Source organism: Pteropus alecto, unplaced genomic scaffold, assembly GCF_000325575.1.
Source record: "Pteropus alecto unplaced genomic scaffold, ASM32557v1 scaffold433, whole genome shotgun sequence".
Classification (NCBI taxonomy): domain Eukaryota; kingdom Metazoa; phylum Chordata; class Mammalia; order Chiroptera; family Pteropodidae; genus Pteropus; species Pteropus alecto.
The window spans coordinates 1412500-1426675 of NW_006433953.1; the positions used below are offsets into that span (position 1 = coordinate 1412500).

At 54.0% G+C, this 14176-nt stretch overlaps 3 protein-coding genes across 6 annotated transcripts in view; 2 read left to right on the forward strand and 1 right to left on the reverse strand.

Annotated features, from left to right (window-relative positions):
• The first annotated feature begins 6 nt into the window (after nucleotides 1-6).
• Nucleotides 7-5516, forward strand: ARHGEF25 (Rho guanine nucleotide exchange factor 25). 4 transcript variants are annotated; one of them, XM_015586990.1, is made up of 16 exons: nucleotides 7-272; nucleotides 1047-1100; nucleotides 1219-1433; nucleotides 1570-1665; nucleotides 1747-1823; nucleotides 2022-2088; nucleotides 2288-2391; nucleotides 2569-2638; nucleotides 2748-2837; nucleotides 2928-3020; nucleotides 3207-3257; nucleotides 3476-3553; nucleotides 3754-3954; nucleotides 4102-4282; nucleotides 4572-4783; nucleotides 5071-5516. In XM_015586990.1, the coding sequence occupies exons 1-16, from the start codon at nucleotides 176-178 to the stop codon at nucleotides 5179-5181; spliced, it is 1797 nt and encodes a 598-aa protein (XP_015442476.1). In that variant the 5' UTR covers nucleotides 7-175; the 3' UTR covers nucleotides 5182-5516. The 4 variants fall into 4 exon arrangements, with proteins under 4 accessions (XP_015442476.1, XP_015442474.1, XP_015442477.1 ...); XM_015586988.2 differs by having other exon boundaries at nucleotides 7-1100; XM_015586991.1 differs by lacking the exon at nucleotides 1047-1100.
• Nucleotides 5517-6516: 1000 nt separating this feature from the next.
• Nucleotides 6517-14156, forward strand: SLC26A10 (solute carrier family 26 member 10). Its single transcript, XM_025044679.1, has 18 exons — nucleotides 6517-6535; nucleotides 7332-7700; nucleotides 8168-8278; nucleotides 8830-8987; nucleotides 9166-9330; nucleotides 9600-9752; nucleotides 10456-10538; nucleotides 10666-10813; nucleotides 10919-11032; nucleotides 11707-11784; nucleotides 11874-11969; nucleotides 12376-12482; nucleotides 12592-12661; nucleotides 12731-12844; nucleotides 13102-13176; nucleotides 13264-13318; nucleotides 13418-13524; nucleotides 13828-14156. The coding sequence occupies exons 1-18, from the start codon at nucleotides 6517-6519 to the stop codon at nucleotides 13864-13866; spliced, it is 2061 nt and encodes a 686-aa protein (XP_024900447.1). The 3' UTR covers nucleotides 13867-14156.
• B4GALNT1 (beta-1,4-N-acetyl-galactosaminyltransferase 1) overlaps nucleotides 14066-14176 on the reverse strand; it is a 6896-nt gene continuing 6785 nt past the window's right edge. The window contains exon 11 of the mRNA XM_025044680.1: nucleotides 14066-14139. Coding sequence (XP_024900448.1) covers nucleotides 14066-14139 — 74 coding nt within the window. The remainder of the gene's footprint in view (nucleotides 14140-14176) is intronic.

The following is a 14176-nucleotide window of genomic DNA, read 5'->3' on the forward strand; positions in this document are numbered from 1 at the left end:
AGACCAGACTTCCGCCTACCCCTGGACGCCCCCTCCCTGTTCCCTCCCTCCCCCCCTCCCCCAGCCTGGATCGGGGTAGGAGGGAGGGGGGGGTGTGCGCCCTGCGCCGTCCCCGCCCCCCGTGATTCCCCCTGCATGGCCGGCCCGGGTAGGGGGTACGGGGGCCCCGGGAGCCATGCGGGGGGGGCACAAGGGGGGTCGCTGTGCCTGTCCCCATATGATCCGAAAAGTGCTGGCAAAATGTGGCTGCTGCATCGCCCAGGGGGGACGTGGTGAGTGCGAGGTCGCCAGGGCTTAGCGTTGAATGGGGGGCGGGCTGAGGTTCAGGACTTATGTTCGCCCTCGTCCTACGGATTTAGAAGCTGGAGATGGACTGTAACTGTGTTTTCCAGGAAAATGACTTAATAGATGATCTCTAAGATCCCTTTGCCTCCAAATTTCTGTCAGTTGAAGTTAAGGAAATTGGGGAAGGGGCAGGATACCCTTCTATCTTTCCTGTAGTCAACTGGGTAGGAGAAAAACCCATCTACAATACCCTTAGGCCTAGAATTGCATCTTCCCTCAAATTCTTTTGCTGAGAATCGACTTCAGCTCTGAAGAGAGATGGAGCACGGAGAAATGAGGAATGAGGGGGATCTGCGGGGGGCTTTCTCAAAAATCACAGCTCCTCTGTCCGGAAAACCCGGGCCAAGGATAACCCTGACGAGCTCTCCTTACTTGCCCCCTCTATTGGGTTTGTGCATGTTGGGAAGGAGGGCTGCAGAAGTCTTTTCTTTTTATAGTGATTACTGCAATTGGTGGAGGAGGGGTCTGGGGGTGGCAGATGGGCTCTTAGCTCTTGACCCCCCCTTCTCAGAGAATGGTCTGTACCCACTGGAAGGGGAGGATGGTAGGAGAGCAGATGGCCACCCCCAGCTTCCAGTGTCTGCCCAGATGGCTGCCCCCACCCCCATATCTGTGCCATACTCAGGATATGGGGGAACCTCCACATGTTACTGAGGGTTCCAGGCCTGAGGAGCCAGGTGTTTACTGCCTTTCCTCCCTAGGGTGCCCTGGTGAAGTTATCTATCCTGGCCAACTCAAAAGAGGATGTCAAGAGAGTGAGCCCTGGGGGAGAGGGACTGATTATCAGAGAGAGGAGACTCTGGGAGCTTCCTAGAGACTCTGAGTCTCTAGAACAATATCTGTCACCCGCTTTCTTCCTCCCCACTCCATTAGAATCCTATTCCATTGCCGGCAGTGAGGGGAGTATCTCGGCTTCAGCTGCCTCAGGTCTGGCGGCCCCCTCTGGCCCCAGCTCTGGCCTTAGCTCTGGCCCCTGTTCCCCGGGCCCCCCAGGGCCGGTCAGTGGCCTGAGAAGATGGTTGGATCACTCTAAACATTGTCTCAATGTGGAAACTGAGGCAGATGGTGGCCAGGCTGGATCATATGAGGTGAGCAGGGAGCACCACAGAAGCATATAGGACATCCATAAAGGACGATGGGAAAGAGGGCAGGTTGGGGTCTACTGGCCATTGAGGAGACACAGCTACTGTCCCTGACCTCTGACACTTGACCTCTGGCCCCCAGAACTGGATTCTAAAACCAGCTCTAGCCACAGGAGAGGAGCTGCCGGAATTGACCCTGCTGACCACCCTGTTGGAGGGCCCTGGAGATAAGACAAAGGTATGTAGTAAGGGGTCTGGGATGGCTCCTCTTCTCCAAGAGGCATCCATTTACTTATTCAAGGATGTTATTTCCTTTTAGCCACCTGAGGAGGAGAATTTGTCCCAAGCCCCCCAGAGTGAGGAGGAACAGAAAAAGAAGGCTCTGGAAAGGAGTATGTAAGTGTCCACACACTCTCCCTTCCCTCCCCTTAACTCCCCGGCTCCACACTATACAACTTCCAGAGGCCCGTCCCTCACATTTTAGATTTGAGACTTGGAATTTCCTCTGAGGTTGGCTGTGGTAATGAAGGGGCTTCTAGTCCAGGAGGGAGGAAGTGGCTAAACCAAGAATGTACACTCCTGCTTTCTTCCCAGGTATGTCCTCGGTGAACTGGTAGAGACAGAGAAAATGTATGTGGACGACTTGGGGCAGATTGTGGAGGTAGCTCCCTTTATCTTTCCCAGATCTGGTGCAGCCCTTTCCCTCTGCCCAGGGCTAATTTTAAGAGATCTCTTGATGATACTCCTCTGGCCCACCTTCCCAGTCCCCGCTACATCTTACATCTGGATTTCTTGGGGATGGGAGATTCCCACAGGGCTGACCCCACAACATCCTTGCTCCCACTCCAACCTTCCCACAGGGTTACATGGCCACCATGGCTGCTCAGGGGGTCCCCGAGAGTCTTCGAGGCCGTGACAGGATTGTGTTTGGGAACATCCAGCAAATCTACGAGTGGCATCGAGAGTGAGTGGTAGAGCCCTGAGAGCAAGGGGGAGGGGCATATGTCTGGTTGTCTGTGTCCCACGCATGGGCCTATTGTTGCCCGAGGAATGTTTGGAGAGGCTTCTTGGGGAGCACCACAAGGGCGGACAGCCCAAGTTGCAGGTACTTGATCTACCTTTTCCCTGCCAACATCTCCAGCTATTTCTTGGGGGAGCTACAGCAGTGTTTGAAGGATCCTGATTGGCTGGCTCAACTATTCATCAAACATGTGAGGCTTGAGAGGGTGTGATGGTGGGGGCCTTGAGAGTGGGTGGGGCTCTCCTGACTACTCTCCCTGCTCACTCACTCTGCTCTCTCCTAAACTTTACCCCTGTTAGGAGCGCCGGCTGCATATGTATGTGGTATATTGTCAGAATAAGCCCAAATCAGAGCACGTGGTGTCAGAATTTGGGGACAACTACTTTGAGGTCAGTGGCTAAGATGCCTTGGGGAAAGAGGGACAGAATCCTCAGGAGCAGGCTTTCCAGATGGCATTACCACCCTGTCCCTGTCCCTAGGAGCTCCGTCAGCAGCTAGGGCACCGCCTGCAGCTCAATGACCTCCTCATCAAACCAGTGCAGAGGATCATGAAATACCAGCTGCTGCTTAAGGTCAGGACCACCTGTTCCCTGGGTGCACAGCTGGTTGGGATAGCCCTTTCCTCATTCATCTCCCCAGGGTTCCTAAGGCTTCCCCCAGACTTCCTGGGATTCTTCGCCTGTGTTTTTGGGGAAGGATGTGAGAGCTTCCGAAGATATCCTCATAACTACTTTGAGCATTTCTTTTCTGCACCTTAGGATTTTCTCAAGTATTATAGTAGAGCTGGGATGGATACTGAAGAGCTGGAGGTGAGGATTTTCAGGTCTTCCAGGACACACACACACACGCACACGCACACGCACACACGATGCACACCTTATCTTCGTAGTCTCTTGGATTGCCCCAGCTCCTTGGGCGTTGTAGAGCTGTCTGATCATTAGGAGGAGGCTGGGCGGAGGTCGAAGCATGGTCTTAAGAGGCCCCTTTCCCAACAATGACAATGCTCCTCTCTTCACCTTTGTCTCAGCGAGCTGTGGAAGTCATGTGCTTCGTGCCCAAGCGCTGCGATGATATGATGACTCTGGGGAGGCTGCGGGGGTTTGAGGTATGGGAATGGAGTAGGAAACGAAAGACCCAGTACTCTTCTGCCCCAGTCTGAATACTCAGGAGCTCCTTATGGGGAATTGTCTCTCCTGGTACTGACTCCGTGGTTGGTTGGGAGTGTCAGGGGAAGGAGGGAGGAGCAGAGTGTTGCCCCTTTTCTCTTCTTGTTTTGTCTCTAAGGCCACTATCCTTTGGTTCTAGGGCAAACTGACTGCTCAGGGGAAGCTCTTGGGCCAGGACACATTCTGGGTCACAGAGCCTGAGGCTGGGGGGCTTCTTTCTTCCCGGGGTCGAGAGCGGCGTGTCTTCCTCTTTGAGCAAATCGTTATCTTCAGTGAGGCCCTGGGAGGAGGAGTACGAGGTGGAACACAGCCTGGATATGTGTACAAGAGCAGCATCAAGGTGGGGAGGAGGCTAAGAGGGAGGGGTCTGACTGGGATGGAGTGCAGCCTCTGAGAGGATATCTGGCTCTTGGATATGTTGGGGGAGGGCAGGAACCAGAGAGGGCTTGAAGAATTTGGGAGCACTATCTCCTATTTGCCAATCCAGGTGAGCTGCCTCGGACTGGAGGGGAACCTCCAAGGTGACCCTTGCCGCTTTGCTCTGACCTCCAGAGGGCCAGAGGGTGGGATCCAGCGCTATGTTCTTCAGACTGCAGACCCTGCAGTCAGTCAGGCCTGGATCAAGCAAGTGGCTCAGATCCTGGAAAGCCAGCGGGACTTCCTCAATGGTGAAGCTCTTACCCTCCCTCCACCACATGCTCCCTCAGTCCTCTGATCTCCTGAATCCTTCACTGCCCAATGTCCCAATCCTGCCTTCTAACCCTGGCTTCTCCTTGTCCCCCCATCCCCACTTTTCCACTACTAGCTCAAGATTTGGTAACTCAGAATCCCTTAAGAGCCAGTTTACATGGATGACAGTCCTTTGAGGAAGGGCAGAATGGAAGGATGGCCGGACCAGAGCTCAGAGAGAAAGGACCTGTCACTTTTGTAACCCTCCTTCTGTTCTCTTTATCCCAGCACTGCAGTCACCCATTGAGTACCAGAGAAGGGAGAGCCAGACCAACAGCCTGGGAAGGCCAGGAGTGTCTGGGGTGGGAAGCCCTGGGAGAATTCGGCCTGGACACCGGGCCCAGGTCGGCACACACACACCCATCAATGGCTCTCTCCCCTCCCTACTGATGTTACCCAAAGGGGAGGTGACCAGAGCCCCCCTGCCCCTGGACACACAGGTATGAAGAATGGTGTTCCTTGGTTGTAGGGGTAGAATGGAGAGGGCCTCTCTTATTCCAGGATCCCTAAATCGCTCTCCCCCATACCATTCCTCTCTTCTACCACCTTCCTTTTGTCTTCCTTTTTCTACTTCCTATCTCTTACCCTCCCCGCTCCACTTTAATTGATGGTCTCAGATGATCTAAGATAGCTAGAAGGAGGTGGCTTTGCTGGGGGCTTACACTTAGAGAGGAGTGAAGGTGGATTCCTGAACTTTTTTGATCCTCCAACTTAAGTCTTTCTTCAGGTCCTCAGTGACATACCCCAGACTTCTCGTGACTCTCCTCCAGTTCCACCAATTCCAAACACCCCTCCCTGCCAGGCCAGACTTGCCAAATTGGATGAAGATGAGCTGTAACTGATGAAGGCTATGGGGGTGGTGCTGACTCAGCCACTCTCTTTCCCAAGGAACTTCAGGGCAATTCTGGCACTGCCCCGGACTTCCTCCCTCTTGGTGTGTGTGGAGGGTGGGCAAGGCTGGGATTGGTGTCAATTTGGAGGAGGGTACCTAGATTCAGAAGGACTTCTATCTGTACCGGGAGGTTCCTGCAGCTCCCACCCTTATGCATGCATCACAGGTCCCCCCAAAAGGAGGATATGTGGGTGGGTGGGTAAGGGCCAGATAGAAATCATTGGTTTTGTTTTTGATTTTGTTTTTTCTGTTTTCTGAGAATAAAGGTTTTGTTATATCACTGAGGCTGCTGTCTTGGCAGAGGGAAGGGTTGGCTGTGGTAGGGGTAAGTGAGATGAAGTGGTATGTAAGAGATCAGCTGGCCCCTCAAATCAGTTTGAGGAGTGATCTGGTGAAAGGAGAAGGGCACAGGGTGTAAGATAAAAGATATTGTTACCTCTATTTCTAGTCTGCAGTTGTAGCATCTCTCAGTCCAGACCTGGGGCTTGGAGCTAAGGGCAAACCCTAGACCCCTGATGTATCCTCCCCTTTACTCAGCCCTATCTGGCCTCTGTTCTAGACCCCATTGATGACTTCGCATCATTCCCCCACACCAAAAAAGCCCAATGTACCTTTCCTTCTGAGGCCTCCATGTTCAGCTGAGGGAGAATGAGGAGGTGGAGAGGATGCTGGGAGCTGCGACCCCTTCTGACTCTGGGTCTCCTCATTTTTGCTCTTTGAGAGATCATAAGGCGTATCCATACTGAGAAGGAATGGATTCTTCAAGCCACAGACCCAAGAATGGAGAGGTCAAAGGAGTCTTCACCCCTCCCAACATTTGAGACAGCCCCTAGGACAGGGAGCCAAAGGTGCAGAGATCCATGTCCAGATGCCCTGTCCTGGGTCCTTGGACATCAGTGTGTCCACTGTGTCCAATTGTCCCCTGGGCCTGGTCACGAGTACTTGGGCTTCCTCAGCAGACAATAGACTGCTGGGGTGGGGGGTTAAGGAGGAGCTGGAGCCTCCCTGTGGACCTGAGGTCCCTCTGGCTGACAATGGGGGGAGGGACCTCCAAGGGGGGGAGACAGGACGTACTGCTCAGATAAGACTTCTGGGGAACAATAGGAGGAATTGAAGAGGGGAGACCCACCCTCACTGTACCCCACACCCAGGGCTTTGGGGTCAGGGACTAAGGACCAGGGGGTGATAAGGAGAGATGCTGAGGATTCTTGTGAATGGAGGAGGAGATGGCAAAAATAGCAGGATTCTGGAGCTCAGAACCTTTATATCTCTTTAGGGACCATGGGGGAACATGAGGTGGGTGGGTGGTGACCCTTTTGTATTTAATTTAACCACAAATGTGCTTTCAGGTGCCTACTTTGTAAATTGCACTTGAATTCAATAAATGGTGCTTCAGATTTTTTGCTTCTAAGAAATAAAAAAACAATTTCTCATTAGTACAGCATTGCACACGAAGCCCTGAACTGAGGATTTAGACCCAGCCTCTCCCTGCAGAAATGGGGGGTGATGCTATCATCTCTTCAATACACGTAGCTGCTTCCCATCTCAGTGGTTTGTGAAGCTGCTGAGGCCAACAGACCCCACCCCCTTACACTTTCTTGAGGGCGACCTGTGCCCCAACAGGATTTGGGTCTGAGGGGAGGAGGGCTGGAGTCGAAACCGCGCTGAACTTTCTTCCTCAGGCAGGGAAGGGAGAAGCTCTGGGGATGACTTGTAACCCTAGAGGAGCCAGCTTCTGTCTTGGGCCAAAGTGCAGATTCGAAAAGAACCCGGAGTGAAGAGGCACAGAGTGAAAAGGCTTAGGAGTGGTAAATAGTGGGGGTTGAGTGTTGAGGGTGCACTTGTCTTTTAGCCTCTCTGGTCACTACACCTTTCCACAGCCCCCTCCCACCCTCCATCCGCTCAAAGCAGACTCCAGAGCGTGCGATCTCTTAAAGGATGACTGAGGAAACGCCTAACATAGAGACGCCCCCTCCCCAAGCAGTGATTTTCTCCTACCGGTAGAAAGTCCGCAAGAGAAGGCGCCCTCCAGGGCGGGATTGGACCCTGCTTAAAGGAGGCGGGACTCAAGGCTAGCCGGTTGAGGGATATTTAAGACTGGGCGGAGTTGGCGGTGGCCAAGGGCAAAATGAGTGGGCTACTAGGCGCCAGGAGCTGCTTAAGTCCTGTAGAAGCCTCCGACCTTAAGTCCCCCTTGGGCGCCAAGATCAGAGAACCTCTCACCGAGGCCCGGTTCCAGCAGCTCTTCGGGGGCCCGGAGCAGGAGACGGAGCTACTCGCGAAGCCCCGCTGGTCCCGCCTGTGCAGTCCGCAGAGGCGGCGGGCCTGTTCCGGACCGGGGGCGTGGCGCCTGCTGCTGGCTCGGCTGCCCCCGCTACGCTGGCTGCCCCGCTACCGCTGGCGGGCCTGGCTGCTTGGGGATGCAGTGGCTGGAGTGACCGTGGGTATCGTGCACGTGCCCCAGGGTGAGCGGCCCCAACAGCAGCCTGTGAGGGGCCCAAGTTCTTGAGGGTTTCGAGGAGGCCTGGAGGGCTGGGAACCTGGGATCGAGGTGGTGGGTTAGTGTGGCTGAGGGTTCAGAGACAAAGACTAGAGACCAAGTTCTGGGTAAGGATTATGGTGCCCCATTAGATTCCCACCCCCAGTTTCCCTCATCTGTGTAATCCTTCGAGAAGTGTTGGACACGTTCTGGCTCAGAGAACTGGAGAGAGGCACAACACCTGCCCCCAGGACTCAGGCCGACACGGATCCGTGACCTTGTACACCCAGCAACCTCCCATCAGACCCGTTAACCCCTCAGTTCCCTCATGTGGCAAGGTTTAGAGCCCCTGTGCCAGCCTCTAAGTGTGAGGGAAAAGGACAGCATCCTGGAGGCCAGGCACCCTCTATTTTCCCCACCAACTGCAGATCTTGCCTTCCGCTTCTCCCCCAGGCATGGCATTTGCTCTCCTGACCTCAGTACCCCCCGTGTTTGGACTCTACACTTCTTTCTTTCCTGTCCTCATCTACACCTTGTTGGGTACTGGGAGACACTTGTCCACAGGTGAGTGACCCAGTGACTCCTCTCCTTCTCTGTGGGGTGAAAATGTGGGGTTTGAGGCTTCTGTTCTTGAAGGCCCCCTAGCTCTTATTTCCCTCCTCACCACTCCACCCCACTGCTACCTCGCCACGACTCTCTGACCTAGGCAATGCTTGTTGACGGTACTGGTGGGTGCAGAGGTGGGCGTTTACTCAGACTATTTCTCCCCATGAAATTTTGGTTAAAACGAACATCTCTGGGACTTGGAAGAAGGGAGAAGAGATGCATGGTCACCCAAAGGCGCACACAGTCCGTGGGGCGTCTGCAGGAGGGGGCAGTGAAGCAGTTTGGAAGAAATTTTGCGAGCTGGTGCCCTCTCCTAACCTCCCTCACCACAGGTTCCGGGTTGCTGCACTGGCTCTTGGCCCCGAGGTCTTCACCTGAGCAGCTGCCTTCTAGGGGAACGGTTTCTGATGGCAGCAGCCCAGGACGAGAGCGCAGAGCCTGGGCTGTCGCAGCGCCCCAGGCGGCACAGCTGATGATCTCTGCATTTGTCACCCCCACCCGCGCTATAGGAACGTTTGCCGTTCTCAGTCTCATGACGGGCTCGGCAGTGGAGCGGCTGGTGCCCGCACCCCTCGGGGGGAACATGAGCGGAATCGAGAGGGAACAGTTGGAAGCTCAGCGAGTTGGGGCGGCTGCAGCTGTGGCCTTCGGGAGCGGGGTGCTGATGGTGAGGGGAGATCCTCGGGGATCCACCCTGGGGGCCGGGGAGAATTGGGCCAGGAGAGAGGGTGGGACACGTCTCCCGCGCGGGCTTCAGCCGGAGAGGTGCGCGGAGAATCAGGCGCATTGCACTCTGGCTGCTCAGCTCCTCCTCCTGTGGTGACTGCGCATCTTCTCCCCCGCAGCTGGGGATGTTCGCGCTGCAGCTCGGCGTCCTGGCCACCTTTTTGTCCGAGCCTGTGGTTAAAGCGCTGACCAGTGGGGCCGCGCTGCACGTGCTCGTGTCTCAACTGCCAAGCCTTTTGGGGTTGCCCCTCCCGCGGCAGATCGGCTGCTTCGCTCTCTTCAAGGTGGGGGTGGGAGAACAGTAGAGACGAGGCTTCTAGCGGTCCTGGGAAGAGGGCAACCCGAAAAGGAAGGAAGGACGAGTGGAGGGATAGTGTGTGACGGGGACAGAGCAAAGGAGGTTAGAACCAAGAGGCTTGAATTAAGGTCGCTGTGGAGGTGGAAGCCCTGAAGGGTGCCGGTAGAGAGGGCACCCTTGCCTGGGTTTGGTGGATCCATACTGGGGACGGTCGTTCCTGGCACCTGGCCCTCTGCTCACCGCACCTGCCTGCAGACGCTGGCTGCTGTGCTGACTGCGCTGCCCCGGAGCAGTCCAGCAGAACTGACCATCTCAGCACTCAGCCTGGCGCTTCTCGTGCCAGTCAAGGAATTGAACGTGAGATTCCGAGACAGGCTACCCACCCCGATCCCAGGAGAAATCGTCATGGTGAGGATGACTCCAGGGTCCCCGCCCCTGCACAGCACAGACCCTGCCCATCCTGTAGGAACTGGTCGCTGCCGCCCTCTAGTGGAATGCACAGAGGTCACAGCCGAGAGGTCCTGCTTACGAGTGTGCTTTTTTCTAGGCCTCCTCCCAGAACACTTTGACCCTCCGGAATCCCCCACCCACACATTCCCTCTAGAGCCTCCTCCAGACCTCTTAGAATGCCTTCTTCCTCCTTACAGATCTCCCTTGCGGTATCGCTCGCCACAGCACCTCCACTCTCGTCTCCACACCCGGTCATTCACTGTAATTCACAGTTTATCTCCTTTCCCATGCCCACACAGATTTCTCTCTCTCCGCAACTAAATAAATATTCCACGTCTCCATAGATAGCCTAGATATCCCCAGACAGCAAAGCTTCCCTACTTAGAATGGCTCAGTTTTGCCTCCTGATACCCACATTCCTCATAAGAGTCCCCTCCTACTTCTCCCAAACATCTCTTTCCGTAGCCCTAGGTATGTATCATTCCTCTTTCCCATCCCCAATCTCCTTCACTCTAAATCAGTTGTCAGGCACCCATCCCAAAGACAGCCCAGCTTCCCCAGTTGCTAGGCTCCTGCAACCACTGAATCCTGCATTATGACCCTCTCCCATGTTGAGCCCTTTAGCCTCTCCCATGCCCTACCTAATATGCTCCTTTCCCAGGTGCTTCTGGCATCTGTGCTCTGCTTCACCTCTTCCCTGGACACAAGATATGACGTCCAGATAGTGGGGCTGCTGCCCGGAGGGTAAGAGAGAATGAAACACAGCTTTCCCCTCTCACGCTTTGCCCACCCAACACCTCCTTTTTCTCTATCTTCCCTATAAATCCTTGTTATACCCAACCCATTTCACCATGGACCCCTCTCTCTCCAGATTCCCCCAACCTCTCCTCCCCAACCTAGCTGAGCTGCCCAGGATTCTGGCTGACTCACTGCCCATTGCACTGGTTACTTTTGCTGTGTCCGCCTCCCTGGCCTCCATCTACGCAGACAAGTATAGCTACACTATTGACTCCAACCAGGTGTGACTCCAACTGAGGACCCCAATCTCATTCGGGAGACAGCCTCCCAATGTGACTTTCCCCATGCCTTTGTCTTTTTCCTCTTCATCTCACTGTACCCTCCAGGAGCTCTTGGCACATGGTGTCTCCAACCTCATCTCCTCCCTCTTCTCTTGCTTTCCCAACTCAGCCACATTGGCCACCACCAGCCTACTAGTGGACGCTGGTGGGAACACGCAGGTAAGAGTGCATGCTTGAGTGAGAAGAAACGGGGTAGGCATTCAGGTCAGAGTGGTGGAGGAGAAAGAGATGGCAGCTAGATAGAGGAGGCTGGGAACCTGTGAGGAGATGGGATTATCTAGGCAGGAGAGAGAGATGAGAACAAAGCTCCATGAAGACCTTTGTAGACTGTCAGCACTGAAAAAGTTTATGGTGCCCCATATGTAGTTCAAAATAAAAACAAAACTAAATTGTAAAATAAATTTAAGAGACAGAATTCTGAGATTTTTTTTTTCTCATGAGGACATTTTTGTTTAAAAAGAAATATATCAAAGTCTCCCCAAATATTTTTGGTTTCCTATATTTTGTTGGTGCCCTAAGCATGTGGTTGGCGTGCTTTTAGGGTAATCCAACAGTGGCTTTTAGGATGGAGGTGGTTACAAAAATAGACAAATTGAATTACGTCTTGGGGAGACTGATGAATGAGGCATCTAATTGGGGAAAGGGAAACGTTAGGTGTGAGTGGCAGAATATCAAGAAGCTTGTTGAGGAGTGAGGAATATCTGTGTGCAAGGGGATTTGGGAGGAGGGAGACTTCCAAGGAAGATGAGGTCAAATGAACAGGGAGACCAGTTCTCACACACGGGTGGGTAAGGTTCCCTTTCTTCTTTGCTTTCATCATTCCTTCCCTCTAGCTGGCAGGCTTCTTCTCCTGCATAGTTGTCCTGTCAGTGCTGCTATGGCTTGGGCCCTTCTTCTACTATCTGCCCAAGGTAAGGAGCAGAGGAAGTGTGGGGGTGGCTGGAAGGCGTGGCTATATTCCAGTATATCAGGGTGGTCAGTTCACCTTCTCTGCCCCAAGGCTGTCCTGGCCTGCATCAACATCTCCAGCATGCGCCAGATGTTCTTCCAGATGCAGGATCTTCCACAACTATGGCGTATCAGCCGCGTGGACTTCGTGAGAAATGGCAGCATTACCTCCAGACTGTCCCCTCCCATTTTCCCAGCATCCCCAACCTCTGTCCTAGATCAAAGCTAATTGTCCTGGTCCTAAGTTCTCCAACCCACCCACCTCCAACATGCATACCTCCTAACTGCTTTATATGGAGACAAAGTGAAGAGTGGGGTTTGAACCCCTCCAGATTTGAATGAATTTTAGTAACTCCCCAAGTGGCACAAGGTCTGGGGTCATTACATGTGGTATGTACCCCCCTGTTTAGTCAATCCTGTCCCTTCTACCATTCTTCCTACCTTCTCCTGGGCCATCACTCCCCATCACTTGCCCTGGCAGTCACTGCCCCTTTCCTTGGCAGTGATGGCCTTGCATTTCTTCTGGGCATTTCATTCCCATCCATGTCCTGCAGGCTGTGTGGATGGTCACATGGGTGGCTGTAGTGACCCTGAGTGTGGACTTGGGCCTGGCCGTAGGTGTGGTCTTCTCCATGATGACTGTGGTCTGCCGCACCCAGAGGTGGGAGTAGAGATCAAAGAAATTGAGATGGGGGTGGGGGATAACAGAGTGCTTGGGGCGACTCTCCAGCCAGGCCAGGCTGGAAATCTAACCCCAGCTTCCTGCCTAGGGTGCAGTGCCTGGCACTTGGACTGGCCGAGGGGACGGAGCTCTACAGGCCACTCAGAAAGAACCACAAGGTGGGTGGGCTATAGCCAAATGAAGGGAAGATTAGACCCAGATGTTTCTCTGATCATCTGACCCCTTAGCTCCTCCAGGTCCCAGGACTCTGCATCCTGAGCTATCCAACACCACTCTACTTTGGGACCCGTGGACAGTTTCGCCGTATCCTGGAGGGGCATTTGGGGCTTGGAGGAGGCAAGGTGAAGGACTTGGTCAAAGGAGATTGTGGCTTCAATGGGAGTGGGAGGCAGGTGGGTTTCTGAGGGGAATCATTGTGCTTAAGGGGTACATGTTCATGCTTGTATCTCAAAAGGGGTGACTGCCCTCTATTCACAGGAGACTCCAAAGACAGATGGCCCACCTGATTCAGGTGAGATGGGATGACAAGGAGGGAGATCTAGGCATGACCCATGGAGGCATCTGGATACTCCTGCCTTCTCCCATCTTAGTTGCTGAGCCTGTCAGAGTGGTGGTCCTGGACTGCAGTGGTGTCACCTTTGCAGATGCTGCTGGGGCCAGAGAAGTGGTACAGGTGAGGGAGAAGGTGGGTTGAGAGAAAGTCCCCTTATTGTCCCATGCAATACTCTCTGATGTTTAACCCTCCGTCCCACCTCTGCAGCTGGCCAGCCGATGCCAAGATGCTGGGATCCACCTTCTCCTGGCTCAGTGTAATGGTGAGAGGTGTGGAAGGGGGAGAGATGTGGAGACTGGGGAATGATCAGACACTTGGGGGAGGGAAGAGGACCTAAGTGCCTGACCCCCTTTCCACACAGCCTCAGTGCTGGAGACACTGACTCAGGCAGGACTCTTGGACAGACTGACCCCAGAACAGCTGTTTGTGAGCATCCAGGATGCAGCTGCTCATGCCTTGGAGAGACTGGTGAGGTGGCAGTAGCAATAGGAGCGGAAGTCAGGAGGTGCTAGGCTATGGCAAGTGAGGCATAAGTCAGTGGCTGAAGATCCAGGCAGAGGGATTTGGGAAGGAGGCTGAGAACATGAAGGCATGGGTGGGGAGGAAATGATTAGTTGACTTAAGACTAAGCCAGGGACCATGCACCCAGCTATGGGTGAAGAACTGAGTAAACTAAAGGTCCCAAAGTGGGCGGTCTGAAGACTGCCAAATCTTGAGTGAGGAAGGTGGGTACCTAATCCATTCCTGACATGTCCCCTCTTTTTTTTCCAGGAGCTCACTGGTCCAAAGACTTGCATAGTGTGGGTCTGACCCATTACTCGGAATATGGAGGGCCCCAACAATATGTGAGGAAGGCCATGGCCCCTAAGCCCCATTACTTAATATGACTAATAAAATGAAGCTGAGAACCTCTGGGGTTCATGAAGTGAGTCTGGGTATCTGTACACGGGCCCCTGGTGCCCCTTTCTCCACACCCACAGCATTGCAAAGACACGACTAAAAATGTCTTTCACTTGTGTGTTCCCCAGCTCCAGTCACCAGTTCTTTCCATAGGGGTGGGGCTGTAGCCGATGGTACAGAGTCCTGGATCCAGAGATAGGGGAGGGAGGCCGGAGCCCTG